Source organism: Myxocyprinus asiaticus, chromosome 12, assembly GCF_019703515.2.
Source record: "Myxocyprinus asiaticus isolate MX2 ecotype Aquarium Trade chromosome 12, UBuf_Myxa_2, whole genome shotgun sequence".
NCBI classification, from domain to species: Eukaryota; Metazoa; Chordata; class Actinopteri; order Cypriniformes; family Catostomidae; genus Myxocyprinus; species Myxocyprinus asiaticus.
This window is the reverse complement of record NC_059355.1, coordinates 35080057-35107592: the sequence shown is the minus strand read 5'-3', so window position 1 is coordinate 35107592 and position 27536 is coordinate 35080057. Positions and strand designations below refer to the sequence as shown.

Genomic DNA, 27536 nt, shown 5'->3' with positions numbered 1-27536 from the left:
TTAAGCTTTATATGATGTAATGTTTATCCAAGTTTTTAATGGATATGGTTTACACTGAAGAAATAAATGCAAAATATCAGCAAAATAATTTTGAAATTGGTCAATATGCCTGTTTGATTATGTCGTACTGTACATGTAACAGGTTGATGAATACACATCCTCACGTTTAACACACTTCTAAAGCCTGAGAAATGTGACATATAAAAACAAAAACTATCATGAGAATATGCATCTTTACAGGTCCACGTACAGTAAATAATAATATTTTAAGATCATCTTTAGATCATATTTCATCTCATATCTGTCACAACTGGCACTTTGGAAATTAAAAACAGCTATTTGCGATCAGAGTTTGTGCGATTCCTTTGTAAAAAGTTCAAATCTACTAACAGCAGCTGCAGGCAGTTGGTCCTCATTAGAGGAGACACGATAACAATGACAGTCATCCATGAAAAATCATAATTTATGTCAAAACCTGAGTTTGTCCTGATACACCGATCATGATGGAAATGTATATCTCCAATAATCCATCAGAAATGGGGTGTTTAAACCCCACAAACCTTTTGGGCATTTTCAGCTCAATTTGACTGAAGTAGCCATTGAAATTGGTTCTTTTCTGCTGTGCCAAAAGAACCCTCAAGTGCTGGAGCTGAGTGTTTGTTTGTAAACAGTACAATATATATATATACGTACAGTTGCAGTCGAAATTATTCAACCCCCTTGACCAGCAATACATTCTGGTGATGTGAATTAAAACACATCAACTAAAATCTCAGTAAACAGTCAAAGTAAGTTTTTAATACACATTTGAGTGATTTTGAGAACAAAGAGTTCAGTTTACCCAAATTTTACAATAAAAAATAACTAATTCTCTCCACAAATGTCATGTCAAAAATATTCAACCCCCAAAGTCAATCATTTGTGGAGCATCCTTTATCCTTAATAACAGCAAATAAATGTTTCAGATAAGTGTTCTCAGGCTTCGGACACCTCTCTATTAGAATTTTTACACATTTCTCATGAGCAAAAGCTTCCAGCTCATTGACATTCATTGGTTTCTGTGCTGCCACTGCTGCTTTGAAATCCCAACAAAGGTTTGCAATGGGATTTTAATGATGGACTGAAAGGGCCATTTAAGGACATTCCACGACCTATCCTTGAACCAGATTTTGGACAACTTGGATGTATCTTTGGTGTCTTGCTGGAAAGTCCAGTGATCACCGAGCTTCAATTTACACACAGAAGGCATCACATTTTTCATGCCAAAATGACCTGATACCCGAAAGAATCCATGGTGTCTGTCACATAGTCAGAACAGCCGTTTCCTGCAGCCGTAAAACACCCCCATAACAGGACTGACCCACCTCCATGCTTGACTGTGGGGATGGTGTCATTCTTGTCATCACCTTGTCATCTTACTCCAGACGTACTGCTGACCCATGGGTCTGAAACTCATTTTCAGTTTAGTGTCATATGTCTATAAAACATTCTTCCAGGACTCCACAGGTCTTTCCTAATTATTATAATTATTATATAATTATTAATTTCCCTTGGTGAAGTTTTGCTTTCTTCCACACCCCAAGAAGGTTGCTGTTGTACCATATTTAAAAAATGTATGAATGGTGCTGCCAACTTTGTCTATTGGAAATTGAAGTGTCTTGGAAATGTACTTTTAGCCATGACCTTTCTTGTGTAATGAAATAATCTCCTCTATTAGCTTTTGAGACAACTTATTTTTAATTGATTTTTTGCATAGAAATACATTTTTGCTTACAATGCTAAACTTAAATTTTAAAACTTAAATAAGTGTCATTGCAGACTGATCACTTAATTTTGTTTTAAAACAATTACTTGTGTAGCCTTACATATTTAAGGAACAGCTACATGCAATATGGGTTTAATAATTATGACATGGCTGTATTTTTAAAAAAAATCCTGCTATTTACAAATATTAGGTTATATATTCACACTATGACTTTGAATGTGTCACTCAACGGATATAGATGTAAAGTTTAAAAATTCTGGGTCATCAGAAAAGCTTACCTTTGTAAATCCTTACTGTCTTGGTGGGGTTGAATAAATTCGATTGCAACTGTAGATGTGTGATCACAGGTGTGCATTTAAAGCATTTCAAAATGGCTTAGAACATGGCTCATGCAATCAGAATTTAGAGTCTGAACTATACATTTAATAATGTAATTTAATTTTGAACTATGTAGGTAAATTCATTAGTTCTTTCAAAAAGCTCATCATGGCATCAGCAGCCACATCCTTCTCATCTCAAAGTCTATGATTCCAATCATCATTTTCACTATGTCCAGAAGATAGTCTTTCTATATGTCATTAATTCAGGATGGGGAATAATCATTACAGCGCTGCCTCTATGAATGCCTCAGTTTTAGAAGAGAATAATTTATGCAATGGGTCTACTAGCTCATGAATATGTGATGGTTTGCATCAAGTGCCTTTTTTTTTTCTCTCTGACTCCATCTCTCACATTCTCCCCTCTACCATCTCTGCTTTTCTCTTTGGAAGCTAGAGGAAATAGAGTGGTAATTGCTCTTCCATTATTACTGGTCTGTTCTATCATGAGGAGGAAAAGCATCTCATGCACAAACCCCAATTAGGAAGCTTTTGAAATATGTGGTAAATAGTAATATCAGTCTTGTGAGAGAATGAGCTGAAAACAGGACAACCAGAAAAAAACTTCACAAAAGAGCCATCATCTGTATCGCTTTTCTGTGCTGTCACTGGTCACTGGTCGAAAACAAGACTTTCAGATGTTTAAAATGTTATTTGTTACAATACGTAATTGTATTAAAGGCTTGATCAGATCTTTAACAATAACTATTGATCTAGACTAATGGCAGGTTTTGTGTGGGTAGATTTGTTTTTATTTATTTTTTTTTATTTTATTTTTTTTTTCAGACCAACAATGTGTGAGAATTGCTTTTATTGTAAACAACACAATATGTTGCTCCCTGATTCAAGTTCTGATCATTCTCTCCATACTCCATATTGCATGTGATACAGTCTCTATTTAAATAAAAAAGCGAAAAAGAAAATTGTGCCAATCAATCATATATCTGTACAGTTTTATTTGGAACAAAGAAGGCATGAAATATTAAAACTTTGATTTAGGAAGGTCTACGATTTGCAGAAAAGGCGTGCACGTTGGTGCGACATGACGCAACGGCTTGAGGCTGTCTACATGAACATTCTAAACTGTTTATTTGTGTTGTTGACCGTAGTAGCGCCAGGGCATGTAGCGCAAAATGGAACGGGACACCAGTTTACTGTCGGACGCTTCCAGTGTTGACAGTAGTGTTGGGTTCGAGTCCACCTTAGTCGAGTCCGAGTCAAGTCCGAGTCTTTAAACAATCGAGTCCGAGTCGAGTCCGAATTAATCTGTTCATGAATCTGAATTAAAATTTTAACCGTAAACTCAACATCAATATTTTAAACTAAGAAAAACAGTTTGTCAATATAAATGTAACAAAAACACCTCTGTTGCCTTTCATATATATATTTTATGATTAGTGTCCTGCTGAAGAAACTTCAAAGTGGTTTCAAATTGAAAGCATATGCTTTAGGTGTATGAAGACAAAACTATCCTTCAACACAATTCTTATTGCGTTCCGTTGACATTTCAATTATTTGTTGCTTTTTCCCCTCCACTCAAACATAGACTAAAGAAAGTGAAAGCTGCGTTAGTCATTACAACCAAGGTTATTATGTTTCGAATTTTAATTTAGTTTTTGTTTCTACTTCATTTTCAATTTGTCAATTTAATTTAGTTATATTTAAAAGGATCCCTATCTAAAGAAATAATAGTCTATACTGAGATTTCTTTCTAAATCTGCCCACTGATTTGGGAAAATACAGTACATACAAATGAGTCAAGACAGTAGTAATTAGCACTTGCTGAGAAGTTACGTCTCACGATTTGACTGCAAATGCTACATCCAAAAACACTGGAAAAGCCCACTGATAATATTAGGGCCATGTCGCACAGACATGATTTTCTAGTTAATTCATTTTGGTCTGCAGTTAGTCTGAAATCTTCAAATACCAACCAAAGGAAATTTCATTGAGCTCTTCTTTAACTGCAAAAACATGGAGAATAATAATTTTGAGTCATAAATTTAACAGAATTGTCCTTCAAATGTGTCAGAGATGTAGGCTAAAAAAAGACGTGCATAAGTAATCTGGTGGTTTACAATAAAAATACAATAAAATATATATTTTTTTAATAAAAACATCATCAGCAACTAAATTCTTCTCATAACATGAAGTTTAGCTTCATACACAAACTCTATCATCGAATAACACATTTATTTCATAGTCTATAATTAAATTATAAACAAAAAATTTCACTGTCCAAAATATCCTAATATTTTATTGTGCATGGTTGAATGCTGTAAAAGAGTGTATTTTAAGCAGCTCATCAATGCTTTGAAAATAGTCAATCAATAATAAATAGGTGCTGTTTATCTGTTTAGAGTTGCTGTCTGCTTTAGCAATAACGCTTTTTTCCCCCAGAATGTTTAAGAGTTACACAGTTAATTCATCAAGCTATTATGGGTCATTTCAAGCTGACAACACAGCGTGGACCACAAGAGACTGAAGCCTACATGTGTAGATACATTATGCCTAAAATTAATATCCAACATGAATACTATTTTGATGTATTTTTATTTCGATATGTTGTTTTTAGTAAACTATGAGAGACATGATGTGGGTGACTTGACACAATTAAGTTATTGACCTTTATTTTTTAACCACGATGAAACCGCAATGCAAGCACCGTCTTGGCTGCACAAACCCCACACGCAATTGTCCCAGTTGTCAGGTCCCGTGTCTTACGAAACTGCCTTGTTTAGTTTCTATTAAATTGGATACATACCCGTCTTTATGTTTTCGTCGTGCCAGCCACCTCGGTAGTTGATGTTATACAGTAGTCTCTGTAGTAACATTCAAGCGTATTGGTTGACTGATGAGTGTGCCTGTGAACGTGCGTATGTGTGTGTGCTTGTGTTTGCTTAAACACAGTGAAACAACTCTGGCTACGTCTACGAATTTAGGGGCAAATACAGCTGCATGCAGACAGAGATGTGTTCATTACTTTCTGTTTTGTTATTTATTTACTTATATTTTCATTGCATCACAAATTTCATGGACTCAGCTGGACTCGGAAAAAAGTCCCAAAGGCTCGAATCCGAGTCAAGTCCGAGTAAAAATGCATCCGAGTCCGTGACAAGTCCAAGTCCATTAAAATTGGACTCGTGGCTCGGACTCGAGTCCGAGTCCAAACTTGAGTACCCCAACTCTAGTTGACAGCATCATTGATTAGAATGGGTTCTATTGCTTTTGACGCAATGCACCTCTCACGTCCAGTGTAGACTGGGTGTAAAAGTGAACTCTACTTCAAAAATTCTTTAAATGACATATAAACTCAAAACAAAGCTTCATATTACATGGTTAGAATGTCTTTAGTCTAATTTGTTGTAATTTCAGCCTGTCTTGCTAATTTACCTGTGGAAAAGACAACATTTCTGGAGACAAGTTTGTAGTCCACAATGGAGAACTGTGGGAGCTCTATTCGGGCCACACCCGTCACTGCACTTTCTCCTCCCTTCCAGTAAAACTCGATATCATCTGTTGTGTATCCATCTAAAGAAAACACATAAATCAAATTCATCATTGAGTAAATAATACATTACTGGAACTTTGGATTTATGTTTTAGTGAGAGATTTATGGAGAGCTCAGACAGTGCTCCACATTCATACAAAGAAATTCAAAAAACATAATCTGTTTATTTCAAGGAATGGCAATGGCTAAATGTTTCAAGATTGATGTCGCAGACCTTCAGCTGAATCTCCATCCCTTCATCTCGCTAATCACAGCAACCCAGTTCAATTTATTTTGAATAAATAAGGTTTGATTAAAAAAAGTGCAATTTCTCCTTCATTTTCAATTCTGAGGATGCAGTTTCTGGAAATAGTATTTATTCCCATAATTAGTAGTATGTATAGTACATGATGAAAAGTGAAAAATGTCGGCACAGGTGCATTGTTAACATAATCATGCACAAGAGCATCTGTTCTGCTCAAATGTGGGGAGCTGTTTGGGGTCAGATATCCCACTGTGACACAGACAACTCCATTTCATACCAGCACTGTAGCGTTCATAATCCATGATAAGCAATGTAGTTTTGCTGCATGCATTTGAAGCAAATGTATATGCATATGTTTATGTATATGCATATATGAAGCATATGAAGCTATTAAAAATTTATTAGTAATGCCAATATAGTGGGGGATAGCCATACTAAATGAAAACACAACATATTGTCTTAATGTCTTAATGAAAATCTAAAATATCATTAGCTCATTGTAAAAAGAAGAGAAGTGAATGGCAATAGCCCAGCTTGATGAAAATAAAACATGTGTGTACTGTATGTGTGTATGTACATTTATGAGTATCAAGAACACTTACAACTCTCTATCTCCAGAGTGCAATTCTGTTCATCTAATGGATACCTTCTCAGGTCCATCATGCAAGCAGCAGTGGTGGTGATTCTAGAAACGCAGAAACACACACACACACACACACACACACACACACACACACACACACACACACACACACACACACACACACACATATGCCAGAAGAGTCAAACACTGAAAACACACAAATCTATAAATTGAGGTAGATAGAGCTCTGCTACTGTAGCATGTTCCAGGCTGGCTGCCATACTTGCTTAAAGGGATTATTCAACCAAACATGGAAATTCTTTAATCATTTAGTCACCCACATATTGCTCAAAACATGTAAGAAATAAAGTTATATGGGTTTGTTAAATGATGACAGAATTTTCATTTTTGGCTGATTTGTCCCTTTAACAACACTAAAACATTGTTCAACATATGCAATCTGAATGTAAACATGAAACTTTTGCTGTTTGGCTCTTTGTAAAGTGTAATCGGGTCCTAGACATGCTCAGAGTGGACTAAAGCTTGTAAGTGTATCACTATGGCGCCCACTGGAACTTTTCAATTCTTTACTACATCTCAGCACGTTTTACTCACTCTGCATAAGTGGTGAGATGAGACTACAACTACTCAAAAGATCAGCAGCCATTTGTGGGGCAAAAAGGCATTTAACAGCCATTAAGTGACCACACTTTGAACCTAAAGCAGTATGCAAAAATGACCCTGTTTTCACCTGGTATTAAGATGCATTTTTGGACATCCGATCACATGTGGTCAATGGTAAATAAAGGTCTAAATGGGGTCTAAATCATTTTGTGTTCAGATCATAAAAACCACATTCAAATGTGGTCAAAAACGCATGTGAACACATCACATTTGAGGTGTAAACGCTAATCCGTCCTGAATGTGTCCCGGAGCAGCGAAGCGCCTCCCCTCACCTGTCAATCAACAGCTGCACCAAAACAAGGGTTTAAACTTTACCGGTTACAAGAGGCTTTAAAAAGGAAATAACCGTCCGATCTGAAATTTAAAAAAAAGTGTATATACGTATACAGAAGCATGAAAACTTCACTGATCTTCTTCAGTGTGTCTGATTTCATCATGCATGTGCAACGGGAGCCAGCTGTACATGATAGCTGTGCAGTGTGTTTAAACCTCACTCCCTGGGCTCAAGAGGTGCTCTAGCGACTGACGCTAGAGGCTGTAGCCTTTAGGCTCCTCATTAGCGTGCCCGCCTCCCATGCCAGCTGACGTCGGTTCAAATCCCACTTGGAGCGGGTGGAGCAGGACCGGTTACTGTGGTGCCGTGACCCGGATGGGAGTGAGGTTTAGGGGTGTTAGTGTAACGGGAGCCAGCTGGTACGTAATAGCTGTGCAGTGTGTGTAAACCTCACTCCACTGGCCTCAAGAAGAGCACTAGCAACTGACACTAGGGGCTGCCTTTAGCCTCCCATGCTGGAGACGCCGGTTTGAATCCCGCTCGGAACAGGTCGAGCAATACCGGTTACACAGGGACACTTATGAGAAGCACAAATATCTGCAGCTCAGGTATATACAGGTAATCCACTAAAATAATGGACAATTCTGCTCGTTTGTGCTTAGATTAAATATCAGATGCATCTGGGAGAAATAGTGCCATTTGTTTCACGCTTTCCTTGTCTTTCCTGACTTTGATGAACTTTAATGTCATGCAATAACACACTGACAGAGTGATTGATGTATGTCGTCATGACTCAGAGTCCCTCCCCTCCAAATCTGATCACAAGTGGTCACAGAAGACGCATTTAAGTGACCAGGTGTAAACAGCGATATGTCTCACCTGACCACATGTGATCGGATCACCAGGGGACATGGGGAACCAGCATCTCAAACACAATATATGCTATACTATTTTCAACAGGGATGTGAGACAAAAGGTCGATATGGCAGTCAAAGCAAGCATACAGAGAGAAAATCTGCTTTCCACTTAAATTCTTGGAAATATAATTTTTGGTTGTGTGAGAACAGCTTGAAAACACATAAATGTGAATCCAGCTGAGCAGGAAGGAACATATTAAAATCTGGTTCCTCCTGCCCTTCAAAAGGCTTTTGAACTAAATATAGCACAGAACATGCATATACAAGATCTTGCATGAGTGGACATGAACAAATAGTGCAGATTTAAATATGATATGAAAATGCTTTTTTTGCCCCACAAATGGCTGCTGATCTTTCGAGTATGGTGGCAAGCACTGTCTCATCTCATCACTAATTCATAATTTCATCTCCACACAAGTGCAAAGTGGACTAAACCCTGATGACAAAGTGATATGTCTTTTTTATGAGTCAATGGACCTCAGTCAGGATGGACGCCATATTTAATTTGAAGTATGTTCTGTTCAATAGGCTGTGCTATCTTAAAGGGATAGTTCACCCCAAATGAAAATTCTGTCATCATTTACTTACCATGTCATTCCAAAATGTTTTGACTTTTTCTTGCACAGAACGCAAAAGGAGATATTTAGCTAAATGTCTAAGTTGCTCTTTTCAGTATGAAAGTGTATAGTGAACACATTTGGAATGATATGATGGTAAATAAATCATGACAGAATTTATATTTTGGGGTGAACTATCCCTAAGGTCCTAGATCACGTCAAATTCAGAATTTCCAGAATTCTTGTCCAGTTTAGTTGGCTAAATAATCTACACAAAGGTACACGAAATCTTTTGAGAGTTCATTCTTTTGAGAGTTCATTCAAAAATGTGTGCAATTATCATGATTTCAATCAAATATTTAATTCGTTTTTTAATCCCTTCAATAACAGATACAAGTAAAAGCATACTACAGCAGTCATTCAACTTGTTTATTTTCTCTTTATTAGTTGCACCCTCTCTGAATGTGTCATTTCTATACAGTCTATTTGAATAAATGATTAAAGGACAATAAATTTGCATTTTGACATATGAGCAAATAACATTGCTTTGAAATGTGGGTTATGTTACAATGTTTCTGAGGTTTTTGCTTCCTGGAGTGGGTAAATTAAAGAGGAAACCCAGCGCCTTCATTCCATCTTCAGAGCCATTTTAATGAGAGCACACTCAAGTGCCTTAACATATATATATGCAAGCTCTTCTTTCTTTAATGGCACCCAGCTCTGGCAAACAAATAAAAGCCCTAGCTCCATACACATTATCATTATGTCGAACTATGGGCATTACATGATCAGGGACCTCCCTAGTTAAACTATTAAATGTTGTTCAGTGGATTGCTGATGTTACATTCAAGTGCAATGAGATAAATCATAAAAGGGGTGAAAATGGTTCAGTACACTTTCCTAGCATGCACCATGCATTAGCATATGGCTGCATTAGTCCATGCGATCTCATTTGGAACAAAACGCAAAAGCTAAATTAGGCTACGGTAACTGGCTCATAGTGCACTCCAGCTGGAGCAGAGGATGAAGGCATAGCCATGCTCTTCCGCATGGGAATGAGCAGAAGAGCTCATTTAGGATCAGACTCTGATAACACTAAAGGGTTTTAACAAGATAAAGGCACACATTAGCACTTATGCAATTTAGCAGCCGAGTGCACTGACCAGAATAGGGCACGCTCTCATGGTACTGTACATCACTGTGCCCGCTGAAGCTATGCATTTTCAGACTCTTCTCTCAACAGTTTTAAGGTCAAATACAAACAAATTATCTGACAGGCAGATTTTCATTGAGAATCAAAGGATTTGGTGGAGACCTTTGGCATGCCTTTTTTTTTTTTTTGGAGACCTTTGGCATGCCTTTTTTTTTTTTTTTTTTGGAGTCCTTCTGATAATATCAGAAGCAATTTCCTTGTCATTTAAGATCAGTTTGCATGTTTGATATAAAGGGGTCATTTCATAAATGTTTTATTATTGAATTCTTTTTCACTTTAATGGTTATAACGGTTCTTGCGCCAAAACACTCATAATACATACATAATTAATTTAGTTTCCCATCACCATTTTCCACCCTCTCACTGACCCTAGGAGCTGTTCACACCAAATGCGTTTTTTCTTACATCTGCACTGTTATTCGTTGTTTTTGTTTGTAAACACATGCTAGACAAACATCTTTACCTGCTGCACTATGTCTCGCTGTTTTTTTAGCATCTCATATATGAGCGCTATGTTTTAGTCTCTGTGCTTTGCGGTTGGGTCGAATATAGTTTGTTTCATCCTTCCACAACAGACTCTTTGCAAAGCCTGCATTACATTGTGACAGATTAAAAAATTATCAGGGACTTTGTTGAAAATAAACTTAATTAAACACCACTCTTTCATAACATAACACCAACTTACAGTATGTTTACATAGTACATTAAACTTTTGTGTCTTTTTATCTCTTTAATTTAGATTTTTATTTCACATGACACAACCTGTTAAATAATCCATTCCACATCAAGCCTTGAAAATAAATTTAAAAAGTAAATGAACATTGAAGCAATTTTACAATAAACATTTTACACATTTTCACTTCAGTTTGTCAGTAAAAGCTGGCAGTGTAAATGTGAGAGTCAGAGGCTATGAGACTTCAGCAGTCAGTTCTCACCTTAATCCATAAAGAACTGTGCCATCTGGGTGCAGACGGATCATGCGGTTCTTCACTGTGACACCATGTACAAAAGACTTCTTGTCATTTAGGAAATATGTGTCAGGAACCCAGAGCTGGTCAGCTACCCTGTTGTCTAGGGTGAGATTGAGAGGAATGCCAGAATATGCTAGCCGCTTGTCCCTCCAGTACTGCTGGAAATACATGGTCAACGTGTAATCCTGTTGGAAAGAGAAAGAGATACAGTACATCAGTAGACAATTTAATCTGACAAGATTGATTTAAAACAAACAAACAGACAAATCTAAAATGTTTAATGCAGAGTTCAACTGGTTTTGCTTTAAGACCCAGATTTTACACCAAGTGGTGACACAACACAGTAGCAAAATTGAAATTCATCAATATTGCAGTTTTCGAAGCATGTCTTCTACCTAATTTGGCTAGCTTCTACAAGTGACAGATCAATTTGTGCCAAGATAAAATAGAACTTGATCGGACACATACTGTAGTAGCCTCTGACTTCAATAGCAAACGATATAGTATGACAAGTGTTTACTCCTCCCTCTAAAAATCTGAGAAGTCTATTTATTTTGCAATCCTAACTACTGTATGTAGGATTACTGTAAATTGTTTTTTATTTATTTTATTCTTGACATTTAGCATTATTTTTCGAACAGAACTGCAAGCAATTTATGGGTCGTGACCCACAAGTTGAGGATGACTTGTTAAAAATCCAGTATATGATTACATTAAGAGGTCTGTGGGCTGTTAAGAGGCCATCCAGGCATTGATTCGAAACATTTATGAAAAAGATCACAAACAACATTACCATACATTACAAAACCACACACCCCTGTTTTTTGTGAGCTTTGATATGATGGACACACACATACTCTCACATACTCAAGTGTCAAAAGTGCCAAGGTCATCAAATAGATTTTCTGTTGTCTGAGGGATATTTATAGAAGCATCAAACAACTTGGATTGGAAACAAGCTGCCTTTGGCCTCCATTTTTCAAGCCTGTCTGCCACGAAGATGCTGCATGGCTGTCTCCGAAAGGCAGTCTGCTTTGCACCGCACCAACTATAGATTTCCATTACCACTGCCATCTAGTCTCTACATCAGCTTGTTGAGCAGTACTATATGACCTTAGCTATACACAATATAGAAATTCAATCAAAACAAAGCATTGGCTTGATAGGCCTTATATTCTGGCTGTCTCTGAAACTCAATGAATTTTAAAAGGGTTGAAATCATGGAATTCTCCCCTATTTGTCCCCTGGGCCAATACAAAACTCAGTTGGAATCCAGCAGAAAGCACATGTTGTTTTTATTGTGAGTATGTGTGAGTGTATACTTGTTCCTGTGTCGGGTTAACTGTTATAAGAGGTACTCATGGGCAAATTGAAGACCTGACATGCTGTCCTCCACAATGTGCACAACCTGTTGATGTAATAAGAGGTAATTCACTTATAAACATATGTTAGAGCGGGCTTAGACCCCTGGGGCTGACTTCAGAGTCTGCCAGGAGATCTGTGAAAACAAGGTTGTGCAAGAGAGCGTGCAGCTGAGTTCATTAGCTAACGAGACGAGGGGGGACGACATGACAGGGACACCTTCTTTGTGATTACTAATGTCTGTGATTCCCTCTCTCTCTTCATCTTCTTTTCTCTCCTATCCAGCCTCTTAAAACCCTTGCATACTTGCTGAGAAATCGAAGAATGAACGGGTGTGACATCATTTAGAACTAAACCTGTCCAAATAGAAGGTGTTTTTGAGTTCATTTCGGTGGTTCGTAACAGCTCGCCAGGGCAAACTTTTAGGAAAACTGCTTCCTGGCTGCTAAACACCATCTTATTGCCATTGGTCCACATCATTGGTAGGTGTGACCTGGAGCTCCACCTACATTCAGGCCAACAGCGAATTCCTATTCAGTGAGTTTAAGATCAGTCAACATAAACACATCAGCATGCAGTTATAAGCAAGCTGGTGCAAATGTAGACACACTTTCCAAGACCATATCATGCGATTCTTTTTTTATTAGTCCACAAAAGGAATGAAATCTACTCAAATACTCTTAAGTGCCCATTTAATCTTTTGTTTCATATGCTGCTTCACTCTGGTGCATTCTGCAGCTGAAAGCCATTCACACATCTGCCTATAGTAAGGTATACCTATCATCATTCTTTTGTCTGTATTCTTCCCATGAACACTCTTTTATACTCCCATTTTTGTAGTAGTTTTAGCGTCATTATAAACTACAATAACAGAGTGTAATCAGCGCAAATTATGGCCACAAATACCGTGCTAGTGCATGAGCTCCATGAATTCAGAATGTAAACAAGACAAATTACACATTATCTACTGCATATATATTAATTTAAATCATCACTGAGTAATTAAAACATCTTATTTTACTGACCTCTTGTGATTACTAATAGAATGAGGCATGAAGTCATTGATAACACATTTCAATGTCACATTAGTGGTTTTTACTTGTAGTCTTGTGTGTCCTCTTATGTAAAAGCTCCTCTAAATGCCTCCCCCTGCAGCTTGGTCAGTGTCTGAATGTTCACAACAGTATGTCATTGTTCAGCTGTTTAGAAATTAGTTTTACCTCCGAAAGAAGAAGAACTTCCACGTACATGTGCTGGGGCCTTAATCCTCTTCCTTTTTCTCACTTTGTGTTCTTTAAGCAATGCTTTTGTTTTAATTAATTCCCTAAATGACACCGATAGATACAAATCTTTCTCACGATACATTGTGCCCTACACCACCAAATGAGTAGATGCTTTTTAGATGACAAATGCAGTGTTGGGCAGTAGCATTCTACAAGTTGCAAAGCTATCCTTTTAAAGGTGCAGTGTGTAATTTCTGGGTCACTAAAGACTCCAAACAGCGTTTTAAAAATAAGTTTTTAAACAGGTTTCCTATGTCTTTCATTGTTTGGATAACAGGCAGTATCATATGGCTTACTTTGTAGTTGTCTCTTCACATTAAGAAGATATATTTTAATGCTGAAACAATGACACATAACACCTTTAACTACATTTCTCAGTAGTGGTGGCATTGTTTTTTTGAAATCATAATCGTTATTTTGCAGCAGCGATGCGGTTTTATTAATTAAGTAGTGGTGTGTCATTGTTAAATGCTACAATGTTTAATTTTCCCTAACACAAATGTAAGAGTCAAATATCCAGTATTATGATATTTTTTGTTCATGTGCTGAGTAAATATAATATTATAATTTATACGTTTTTGATTTACTTTATATTTGAATAATGGGTTGCATGCTATTTTGGAAAAAAGAAAGAAAGAAAGAATCATGTGCCAAAAAAAAAAAAAAACAAGCAGTAAACTGTTGCCCTTTACTGAGTGCATATCTGCTCTTTAATCTTTGCTTCTAATGTTCTAATGTTTCATGTTTGAATGCTTGTCTGACCCTCAGGCTTAAATTGTGCTACAAACTGGTGGCTTCCCTCTTACAGTAAGTGTGTGCTGACCTAAACCATCTGGATCCATCAAGACTGCATTGCAATAGACTGGAAAAATGTATGTATAAGACACCATTGTAAATATGTATAAGTAATAACACTACATCATCACATGGGTTGAGGCTGTCGCATCAGTGTTTAAGAGTGTACGGGGTGAGTGAAGTGAGTAATGCTGCCTTCATGTGCTATCGGAATTATCCTACTTTCCACTTATGAAGTGGTAATTACGAGTACGTCATGTTCAAGTGCTTTGCTGTTGGAAAGAACAGCAAACATGGATGGCGCCAGGCTCATTCATACATATTTCTTGAGGAACATTTATTTTGACACCATAATACATATTACTCAGTACTTGCTGATGATAATGGAATTTTGGTCGAATACAAGCTATTTTTACGGTGTAAAAATGTACATGTATAGAATGGTTGCTAATATACATAAATGAATATGATCAAAACAGCAAGTGCTAACAATTAGCTGTATTTAGAAAAATTAACAAGACCTTTCATGCAAAACAGAAACTGTACTCTCCTCCGCCATGTTGAAAGTTTAGAACTCCTCCCATCTCGGAAACTCAGGTATCAAAATTATCTCAGAGTTTCCCAATCGTAATTACGACTTGAAGGGTCATTCATGGGCAAATTCCGAGTGGGAAACTCGTATTTACGATAATTCCGATAGCACATGAAGCCAGCATAAGTGCAAAAGTGTGAGTGTTAGTCATGCATGTCAATCACGAGTCTCTCCATCTGTCACTTTCTCTCTCTCCATCCTGTTTCTTAAAATGTGTGAGAATATTTGCATTTCTACAATGAGGTGTCTTATATTGTTTTCCCTGTGTCTTCACTGTGTGGGCTTGGTGATTCAGTACTATTACACAACCTAATCTAGACAAACCAGCAAAGCCACAATTGTTTTGAAAACTGTAAAACCAATGTCACTTTCAAGTCTGTTTAATAAAGGAGTAAACAGATTTAGGTATTGTGCCTACTGAGAGATTTGATACTGATCTGGGGAACTGTGTTACAATGGTCATATTAAACAGAGGTAAATCATTTATCACTAGGTTAAATTTTATAGTAGTATATTCCAACTGCAAGGGGAAAAAAGCTAAAAAATAGAGGAATCCTAGGATGCCTCTTGCTACATTTCAGGTTATGACTTCACGGTAAATTGTTGTTTTCCACTGAGAGCTTCAAGAGAGGGATTCATTTATCATAAAAAGTAACAGATGAAATGCAAGGGAAACAAACAGAGAAAGTTTCTTTCCAATCTGAAACTGACAATCTATTAGTGTAGGGCATCGGCGTTATTAGACCCTTTTTTAGGAGGGCTTCAGCCCCCCTAAAATTCCTCTCAGCCCCCCTAAAAATCTGTGACTTTGCAGTCAGCACGTATGAGTTTTAAACAGCTTCAGCTGCAACACTGCACTTGTTTAAAACGCGAGATGCTTTGGTGGCTTTTTTCATCTGTAAAGACTGACTGTAATGCGAGCAAATAGCATTGGAGTGTGGGCTGTGAAGGAGCATATCATTGGTTTGACTCAGTGAACGAATATGCCCCATTTCTCCTCCTTCGATTAATGAATGATTGAGGATCACCATGAGTGTCATATTATGACCGATTCAAAGAGAAGAGGCAGTCGCTCATTTAGTTTGGTAATCTCATTTAACATGGAGAGAAAGAGGGGGGCCTGGGTAGCTCAGTGGTAAAGACGCTGGCTATCACCCCTGGAGTTCGCTAGTTCGAATCCCAGGGCGTGATGAGTGACTCCAGCCAGGTCTCCCAAGCAACCAAATTGGCCCAGTTGCCAGGGAGGGTAGAGTCACATGGGATAACCTCCTCATGGTCACTATAATGTGGTTCGTTCTCAGTGGGGCGCGTGGTGAATTGAGCATGATTGCCGCGGTGGATGGCGTGGCAAGCTCAACAAGCCATGTGATAAGATGCGCAGGTTGACGGTCTCAGACATGGAGACAGCTGGGATTCGTCCTCCGCCACCCAGACTGAGCCGAATCACTACACAACCACGAGGACTTAAAATCACATTGGGAATTGGGCATTCCAAATTGGGGGAAAAATCCAAAAACAAAATAAAACAAATAAAACAAGGAGAGAAAGAGGCTGAATTAATTAAGAGTAAAAGTGACTAAAAGAATGACTTTACAATGACATTAGGACATAATTGAAACCTGTAATTACTTTTAGGCCATGTCATCTTTTCTGTATATTCCTTGCTAGTCATGCACAGCAGTTCACAAAATGATATGCTTTGTTGTCATTTGCAGGGAAAATGCTTATGATATTTAAACACTGCTAAAGTCTCTTAGTAGACATGCTAATTTGAATAAAGTACAATTAGACTTGTTTCGGTCTCTGTGCTTTATCAATGGTTTAATGACTCAAAACACATAAAAGGCATTGATTTGTTACCACCTACTGGCGTAAAAGTGTGATTTACAAAAATGGTTAACTGAACGAATCAGTGAACAAATCTGAACTATATATATATAAAATACCTTTACTTTACCTTTATTGAAATTAAAATTTTCTCTTTTGAACAAATTCACAAATCATGAGTTAATGAACCATCCCTCTTCTATAGCCACTTGTCCTGTGCAGGGTTGTGCTAGAGCCTATCCCAGCTGTCTCAGGCCAAAGGCAGAGAAACACCCTGGACTGGTGGCCAGTACACCCACACACACAGACATACACATTCACACTCACACCTACAGGCAATTTAGAGTCTCCAATTCACTTAACCTGCATGTCTTTTTGGATGGTGGGGGAAACTGGAGTACCCAGAGGAAACCCACACATACATGGGGAGAACATGCAAACTCCACACAGAAGGCCCAGTTGAGCCAGGACTTGAACCTGGGACCTTCTTGCTGTGAGGCAACAGTGCTACTCACTGAGCCACCGTGCTGCCCTAATTTGTTAATAAATGTCAAATAATTATTTTTTTTTGAATGGTTCTTTAAACGGTTTCAGTTTTTAAATATCTTTATAAGTGTGTTTATTATAGAAAATTCTTAGACACAATTCTTAATGAATATTAGCCAGCTTTATTGAATGATGTAAACACAGGAACAACAACAACAACAACAACAACAACAAAACACTATCTATGCTAAAGAGTGGAATACATTAAATGTGCACATCTAAAGGCAGCCGAATTCCGGACAAGAAGCACCACACTGCATTGCATCGCTGCTAGGACATGACACAGGTATCGAGCAAAGGGCACGTCTAAAAATTTTAATTTTAGAATGCTCCATGTCGTCTGCCAGACGCATCCGGTGTGCGACCCACTGAATAGTGTCATTGGGGGCTGAGCCCCCCTAAGATTGAAATCCTAGAATCACCCCTGGTGTAGGGATTGATATCAAACACATGGAAAATGCAGCTGACAACAAAAGTGAGACATGGAAAATGCTATTTTCTGATTGGTTAGAATTTACTCAAGGTTTGTGGAAATCAGGTTGGAAACGTGCCAAATTAATAATAATAATTTTACTTAATAATAATAAAAAACAGTAAATAACATAGTAATAATAAATTAGCCCTTCAATTTTTAAGTCCTTATATACAGTAGCTATGTGGGTCACTCACTAAATGAAGACTTTTTAAAAAACATATTCTGTCCAAAAAAATAAAAATAAAAATTGTTTAAAAGTTGTCAGATTTTTTTTTTTATTTATGTTAAAATACTTTCTCCTATTTCAGTTTAATTTGGAGGGAAACTATATGTAACTGTGACTCTTTCAAATCACTGGTCCAACCAAGGGTGTGAGTTTTGGGGTGGGACCACATTTAACTGACCAATGGCAGACGTGGGAGTGTTTGTAAAACAAATTGCTTTTGCAGTTCTGCTGGGATCTGCTAGTTGTGCAAAAATTACACACTTCACCTTTAAGAACATATTTCTGTCCAAAATAATATATGAAAGTTTGTGAGGAGGAGGATCAATGATAGAAAAGTAAAAGAAAAACACAGTCAATAAATGAGACCCTCTGGGAGGGTGAGGTGATGGTGTCATCAGCCTGGTGAGGAAAGCTTGTCACACAAAGACAAGCTTTCAGCATGCCAGTCAGAGGGCATTTACGTCAACTTACCACCACCATGTCTACTGGGAATACCAGAATAACAGCAGGGGCACAAGTGGAGCATTGTCCGACCTGCGGGGTTAGTATGAGTGTTATATCGTCCAACCTGGGGGGGCTTCTGTCAGAACCGCCACTGAACGTAGTGTGTATGTGTGAGTGTAAACGTGTATGAGCATGATCCCAAGTATTGGTATTTAAATAGCTAGAAGTAATAATAATAATAATTTAAAAAAAAAAAAAAAAAAAACAACAGCTTAAAATCTTTTTATAGATATAATTAAACAAACAGGCAACAAATATATATATATATATTTAAGTCGTTTTTTGCTGGAAATTCTACTCCCTGCCCAGTAGGGGGCGATATGCATGAAGAATATGAATCACCCAAAACACGTGAAGAAGAATGTGAAAGTGAAAGTTAAAGTGGAGATTGACTGATCAGGGAGGATAATTTATAGTAAAAAGGACTTAAATTTTAATCTGTTTATCATCCACACCAATTATATCACTTCTGAAGACACTGATTAAACCACTGGAGTGTTACGGATTACTTTTATGCTGATTTATGTGATTTTTGGAGCATCAAAATTTTGGCATGCATTCACTTGCATTGCATGAACCAAAGGAGCTAAGAAATTCTTCTTCTTCTTCTTTTGGTTGCTCCTGTTAGGTGATCCACATATTTGACTTGGCACAGGTTTTACGCCAGATGCCCTTCCTTAGCTGAGAAATTCTTCTAAAAATCATCATTTGAGTTCAGCAGATGAAAGAAAGTCATACACATCTGGGATGGCATAAGGGTAAGTAAATTATGAATTTAGATTTTTGGCTGAACTATTCCTTTAACGTCAAAGGGCTAGTTTACCCAAAAATTAACACAAGAAGATATTTTGAAGAATGTTAACACTGCCCTTTTTTTTCCTGCTGTCAGTTCCTAACATTCTGTTTCTCCTTTTATGTTCCACGGAAGAAAGTCGTGTATGTTAAAACAACTTGAGGGTGGGTAAATGATGAATTTTCATTTTAAGTTCCTATTCCTTTAAGGCATGTTGAAGGCAGGGGTCTTTTTCAGACCAAGGGCTCTTTGGTGGGATGGAGCAGGGACCCATTGTTACTTACTGTACATGTAAGTTGCAGTTTATGCTAGACTTATAGGCCAGTTACATGCCTATAATATAATTTTAATGTATTTAGATACTTTGTTATGATGCTTACATTGCAAAGCCATAAAAATAATTATTAGTGATGCACATACAGAGTCTTCAAATATACGTTACATTTTCATTTTATTCAATGAAACATTCAGTTAAAATTTAGCTTAAAACATATAAACAAACAAACATATGTTGTGTTTTAAATCCTGGTCCACAACTTAGTGTGCTGGTGTTTCAACAAGGCTTTTTGAATAGCTTGCAGCATTACCAGCAAAACCACACTGGTCGATCAGCTTCACCAGCTAGGTTTTGCTGGTGAGAAACTGCTAGACCAGTTAGACCAGCAACAAATCACCAGTACTACTCAGCATAAATCAGCAAGAGAATTGCATGCTCTGTTATGCTGGTCTAGGCTGGTTTATGCTGGGTAGTGCTGGTTTGTTTTCAGCAGTGATACTTTTCCTGTTGTAGATGCTTTTACCAAAAGCATTTTATAAAAATGTTAATTAGCCTTTAGAAAAACTGCCTCTAACTTCTCTATACAAAGGATGTTCCTGACTCCTGAAACATTAGACTCTTGCATCCTCTGCTCAGAAATTGCGTCTGGCAGCTCAAGGTTCAGGTCGGTAGTAGAGGCAGTTTTCTTTTATTTTATATTGATTTCTCTCCCATGCAAACAACAGCACAGAAGAACACACAAAGGGAGACAACTGTTGTAAAGCACACAGGAAAACTTCCTAGTAACACTGGACGAATTCCTGAGAGTGGAGAGAGGTACTCATCCCCAGAGCTCAAAAACTCAACAGGCTGTGGTTAACATGGTGTTCAAAGAGGCTGATGTCACAGCGTGATCTTGCTGCTTGCCCTCTCCACTGCCTGCGAGTGCTCTGCAAGGATAAGCCCAGGGGCTTTGCAGTGAATTGTGTGTGTGAATGTACCGGTGTCTATTGCACTTACCAAAGACTTTCAACAGAAGCTTGGAAGTAACCCACAGGGCATTTAAGCATCATTTAAACGGTGGGATGTCCTCTTAAAGGGACAGTCCACCCAAAAATGAAAATTCTGAAATAATTTACTCACTCTCTTGTTGTTTCAATCTAGGGATGGGAATTGAAAGGATTGTAATTATTCTCATTTAAATTCCTCTGAACAATTCTGGTATTTTAATGGTTCTACTAATGATTCTTTCAGTAATTTTTTGGAAGAAATTATTGGAAATAAAAAATTGCAATTCTTATTGAATTTTCTGAACCCAGCTGCCTTATGAGATGATTTCATATTTTAACAGAACATATTCTTGCAAAAGGTGTTTACACATTTTTTAATTAATATATTTTATTAATTCATTTATTTTGATAAAATACCACTAATAACATTGAACACACATAATTTGTATCTTTATCCATACATTGTCAGATCAACAACCATCCAGTAATTACTCTGATTCAAGTCTCACAAGCCTTAAATACAAATAACACTATAACAATTCTTGGTTCATCTGGAGTCAGGCATGACAAAATACTTGCAGTTCAGTAAGAATTTAATTCACTAAAAAGAGCCAGCTGATAAGATTAAATTGTTTGATAGGAAGCGCTGTATCGTTTGCAGCTCAGAGAAATTAATTTGGGAGGCAGCACTATATTTTTCAGTGTAGATTCAGAAGAACCAGTACACAAGAGTTATTAATTTGGGGATCAGACTAAACTAGTTGGGCTGTGTGTTTTGTGCTGCAGATCTGATAGCATGTTTCACCACTGAATGGTAGTGCAGGAAACACTGTCAGAGTAGTTTATAACAGTGTTCCGTCCGTATTGGTGGAAATATAGACCATTTCAAAACGTTAAAGGAATTGACGTCTTTTTGTTGCTTGAACAATTCCTGCTAGTTGTCCAACTCAGACTGCGTTCCTAAAACCAGATTAATCACCCTCAGAAGGGCACTTTGAAGGGAGAACAATCATAACAGTGATGCTGTAAGATCGCTTCAAACTAAATTTCCAATATAAATGACCCTTATTTCTGTGCCCCACACCTTTTAGCCTTACAAAGCTCTCAGATTGGATGGTAAAGTCTTCGAAGGGCATAGGGACGATCACTTTGGAATTGAACGCACCCTCATTCAAAACAACAGAGGGAGGCGCTTCATTCATAGTGACTTTAAAATGATTAATGTTACTAACGGTAACACGATTGTCATAAAATGTCATTATTAAAATGTGGGCCATGTTGTTCGGTGGCTGGATGCTTCCTGGATGCCTTGAACTAATGGAAATTAAAGTGTTTAGATCTCCGAAAAAGCAACAGAAATGAACACATACACCGCTTCAGTGAAGCGAGATGACTGGGTCCGTGCAGGTAACAACTGTAACACACGTCTTATCTCTGGTAGGTGAACAACATTTATGTAAAATTATTATAAGTTTGATAGGTAGAGCTCTAAAAGTGACTATAGATCTGTCCTATTATAATGAATGAAGCTGCGAAATTTATTTACAATTGCATTTAGTCATTTAGCAGGCACTTTTATCCTAAACGACTTAAAAATTAGGAACACAAAAAAAGAAATCCTTACCTTGTCCGCAGGTCACGCAGACAGCTTCACTGAACGGCTTCATTGATTATAATAGGACGATTCAATATTCCCGATCTCTCTGCTGAGGAAATAATTGTAAATATCTAAACTATGATACAATTTCATCGCCTCTCTCGCGTAGACACTCAGTATCAAAAACATGTCTGGATAAGTCACTTCAGGTAACTGTTTGACTTTATTTGAGGAAAATACATGAACTCAGAGCCTAATTTAAAGGATCTGTATATGATACCGGAAGTGCTTCAGGAATAGTTGTGTTCTAATTCTGTTCTAATATTGTTTACATGCTTGAAATGGTCTATACACATCTGAGAACCATTAACAGAACCGAAAGTCATGAAAATCCTGTGAAAAAGAGATGTTTGGCAGATTGTTAGCCTTAATCATCAATCACTTTCCTTGCATACAATTTCCATAAAATGAAAGTGAATGGTGAGTCTAACATTCTGCCTCCTTTTTTGTTCCATGGAGGAAAGAAAAGTCATATGAGTTTGGAACAACATGAGGGTAAATGATGACAGAATTTTAATTTTTAGATGAACTATCCCTTTAACACAAAGGTCCATCCATAACTGAATGTCACCTCATGGTCCACGCAAACTGTTTTTAGAGGGCACTTAGACTGCAATATAGTCCATTTGCCTCTAGGTCATTATGACACATACCAGTCACTAAAATTAAATACGTTCGGAAGCACACCTATTTATCCTAAAGGTGGAGTTAACACTTCTATACACTGATATTACGCCTGATTGAACAATTACAGGCCACAAAGCCAACTATCAGGCTAAAAATAAAGGGGGCGAGAGCAAACAAAAGACTAAATATATTAATAATTCCAGTCTCCTTGACGACGCTCTCTTTCTGCAGAACGCCCACACAAGCATGCTGAGCTTTGGGCCAATACCTTGTGCGATTCTAAGACTTTCCAGGCATTCTTTGTTTAATTTTTTTCTCTCTTTCTTTCACCTCAAAAGCTCTTCGACCAGATGTACATGTGACTCAACAATCAGGTTATGGATGTATTAAGTTAAAGGAAATCACCAGCATTCATCATAACCAGATCATCATAATGTTTCTGAAAGCTTCTTTGTGTTATGTGCCACACAGATCGATAGATTATTCTGACAGTTTTCTACATAAAGCTTGACTGAAGAGCAGCAGGTACGACAGGAGCTTTTTGTAGATATAATTATATTTTCAGAGCTACATGCTTCAAAAACAGTAATTTCATAAAGCCACCCCCACCTCCCTCTTCACCTGGGTAAGTACCACAAACATCTTCAAATCTTGACTAAAGATGATATTGGTTTCCAGAGCAACCACTTATACTTGCCACATATATTGTGCCAGAGTCATCATCTGCTGTGTATCCATGCAGTACTATCACACTGAACATGTTTAGTGCTTGTGTTTCTGCACAGATGAGAATTTCAATCCTGTGCATCAGTATCACTTATGGAATGTTCACTGACTTCACTGTCAAGAAAGGATCTAAGGCTAAGACAGCGAAGAGAGAGAGAGAGAGAGAGAGAGAGAGAGAGAGAGAGAGAGAGAGAGAGAGAGAGAGAGAGAGAGAGAGAGAGAGAGAGAGAGAGAGAGAGAGAGAGAGAGAGAGAGAGAGAGAGAGAGAGAGAGAGAGAGAGAGAGAGAGAGAGAGAGAGAGAGAGAGAGAGAGAGAGAGAGATCAGTATATCAGTACAAACACTCTCTGGCACAATTCATTATTATTACATGACACTTAAAAACTTTGTAAATTTTAAAGATGTGCTTTAAAATTTAGTACGAGTATTCCTCAGAGACGTCTTTTCTGGGTGACTCTCAAGAAAATACATCCAACTAGCATTTCACAAAAAAAAGTAAAAAAATAAATAAAAATACTTTGTGTAAAGAAAATAAAGAATTAAAGAATAAAGAAAGTATACTTTTAGGAACATCAGAATTGTTTGTATAGTACATTAATCTGACTGACTTAATGGCAAGTGTTTTTATTCTTTATTTTATTATATATAATAATTTAATTGACCGGTTTGGCCGAGATTCTCCTGCATGAACACAGTTGTAGTCACAGTCACTGCTGCAGTATATTGATTATATTTATATGCTCTTGATTTCTGAGAAATATTCTGCTTGCTAACAGCACATTTTGACAGGGTAATTTAATATTGCCTGTGCTGGGTCCCCCTCAGGAGAGGCTGTGTAAGCAGCATGGTCCGTTAGATGCAGATTGTATTTAATTCATTTTTATGGAAGAGTGTTATATTCTCAACACTTTTTCTCTTTTTCAAAATAATCTTGCTGACAGACAGCTTTAAATGAGATTTTATGCCATAATACTTGCGTTACTGTTCCAAAAGTCATTATGAGTGTGTCCGTGTGTGTGTGTGTGTGTGTGTGTGTGTGTGTAATGATGTTCCAACAACAAGCTGTGATTTCTCTTCAAACCTTGTAACCAACCAATAAGAATAGAAGTAAGATAAGAAGTAAACAGTGACATTTCTGTGTGATCTTTGAACCAAATAAAAAAATCTGCCTGGTTCCTTATGTGGGCCTTTATGATATGTGTAAAGACCAAAAAAGGACTGTAGAGAGATACAAATTCTGTAACTGTAATGCGTAATGTAAGGCAGATCCTTTTTACTCAAGGCACTGGCCTTTCCCCACTGACAGCATGAGAGCTCTTAGCCTTTAACAGCCCTGTCACTACCAGTCTGAAGGCAGAATACTGCTGCAAGCACTGACATCAAGAGTGCAGCATATCTTAAAGTAGACCTTATTGGACAGAACATGGATCACATTTCAAGCTGAAGTTGTCTGGATATTTCATGATTTGATATATTTTATTTTAAGGAATCCTACTTCTTTTTCCTTTTTTACTTTGGAATGTAAAGGCATTTGTACCAAAATAGCAACTGTGATCAAAGGAGCATAAACCTTAAAGGAATGTTCCATGTTCAACATCTGTGGTATGCTGTCGATTACTACAGAAAATAATTTTAACTCGTTGCTCTATCTGTAAAAACAAAAATCACGTTTACATTAATGCACTTATAATGGAAGTCTATGGCCCAAGGCAGCACTGGAATAAACATTGCAGCCAGAGGATTTGAACATCATACCTGTTAACGTGAGACTACCATAATAGACTCACTTACTAATCTTGTCTGTGGGGAGTTCAATCCAATCTCATCCAATCTCTCAACTCTTGTCATGACCATGTAAAGCCAATTAAGCCGGTAACTTACAAACGATATGTGCTAGGATACCAGAAAGGGACATGATGTTAATATGCACAAAGGATTCATTACACTGAGCAAACTCCACCCACAAGATTTATGTTTGAAATGCACAAACTGAAGTTCATTAGAACAATAGTCCCATCACTAAAAGGACAATTTAGAGAACTATGCTCACATAACAAACATTGTTAAAGTGCTTAATCAACAATATGAGCTTTACATTTCTGCTTAAAAGAAATTTTGTTCTTTAATTCTTTCTATTTTTAATCATTTAATATTTAATTATATATATATATATATATATATATATATATATATATATATATATATATATATATATATATATATATATATATATAAAGTTTATAATGTTTAGTCCAATTTTGTCCAGTGTTCCATAGACTTCCATCGTAAGTGCATTACTATAAATGCCATGTTTGTTTGTTTTTACGAGCTGAAGCGCGAGTAGAAATTATTTTCTGTGGCAATCGAAAGCTTAAGAGTAATTGTTCTGGTGCAACTTCACTATCCCTTCATTTCACTTTGGTAATCAACTGCCCCAAACATTCCTTTACTGTAACTTTTATGAATAAACCTAGCTGAAGCTGAAATGTATATTTTTTGATGCCATTTGTGGGTTGATTTTTCAGAAAGTGTGAACACTGTGGCTCTGTGGTGCTATCAAAACATTGTTAACATAGTTTGAGCATTACGACCAGCCCTACACAGCAACAGCAACATTGGTTCAATAGTGTGATTTTGGGGCGGGATTATTCATCTGAGTGACCAGTGGAAGACAGGTCGAGTGTTCGGGAAACCTGTTTGAAAACAATCTTTTTTTTCCTTTTTTTTTTTATTTGGTGACGCAAGTGCAGCAGAAATTACACACTTTAACTTAAAGGTTCTCATATTGCAAGACCACGGGTGCTTCTCATTTCTGAAATTGTGCATCCTCATGTCCTTTCCTTGCTTCCTTTCCTTGTGTCCTAGCTCCATCCTCTTAGTAGACAAGGAAAGGATGCGAGGAATGGAAACAAGTCCAGAGGATTCGAAGCAAGATGTATTTGAAAAATGAAATGTCCTTGCTCACTCACGCATCACTTCAGATTGTCGTCTTTGCGCAACTGCAATTCAGTTGTTGAAACTTGATTTATTGATATACCGCAAAGGTGAAACATAAATTAAAACTGTTGTACCAGATGTGAAGGGGGATCAGGATGCTCCTGTGCTTCCAAGCTCAAGCCTCATGGGGAAGCTTCATCTGTCCTCCATCCTCGCCTCCTCGCGGTGCATGTAGAGAATTGATAAGTCCTTAATGTTGGTGGACTTTGATTGGTTTCCAGGTCATGGGCTCAAGAATGGATGAACGAGGAAACGAGGATGCTCAATTTAAGAAATGAGAAGCACCCTAACTTACCACGGCTCAACTTAAGAATACAAGCAAAATCCAATGAAGTGATTCAGAGGAAATCCTGGGAACCCAGCAAAAAGAAACCTCTGGGGCAAAAATCTGGCATGCATCTCCATGTAGCATTCTTGTCTGTGTGCTTGATCGTTGTGGGAAAAGCACAAATTTTCATCTAATTTCTACCCATGTCACCACTGAACCTCTGGGACAGTTATATTTGTCCAACAACATGATGGCAAGACATTTAAAAAACTTATGCTCCATTGTTTTCTAACTAAAATATGGATTCATGATGTGTTTCATGTCTGTCTCTGACACATCAGTCTAGCTAATGAGGTACCACAGTTTAACGTTCAACACACACATACATGCGCACACTGCCTACCTACCTGACACTTTGCTTGAGGGAGACTCATTGCCATGGCAGCTGTCTATTTATGCACTATGCCTCACAATCAGGCCTTGTCACAGTCAACAGG

The 27536-nt window shown here is 37.4% G+C and overlaps 1 protein-coding gene across 3 annotated transcripts in view; it reads right to left on the bottom strand.

The window, feature by feature from the left end:
- Positions 1-27536, bottom strand: part of gabrb3 (gamma-aminobutyric acid type A receptor subunit beta3) — a 103478-nt gene that overhangs the window by 23955 nt on the left and 51987 nt on the right. For all 3 annotated transcript variants that reach the window (XM_051712692.1, XM_051712694.1, XM_051712693.1), the window contains 3 exons: positions 11061-11281; positions 6500-6582; positions 5536-5673 (listed from right to left, as the gene is read on the bottom strand). In XM_051712692.1, the coding sequence (XP_051568652.1) occupies positions 5536-5673; positions 6500-6582; positions 11061-11281 (442 nt within the window). The remainder of the gene's footprint in view (positions 1-5535; positions 5674-6499; positions 6583-11060; positions 11282-27536) is intronic.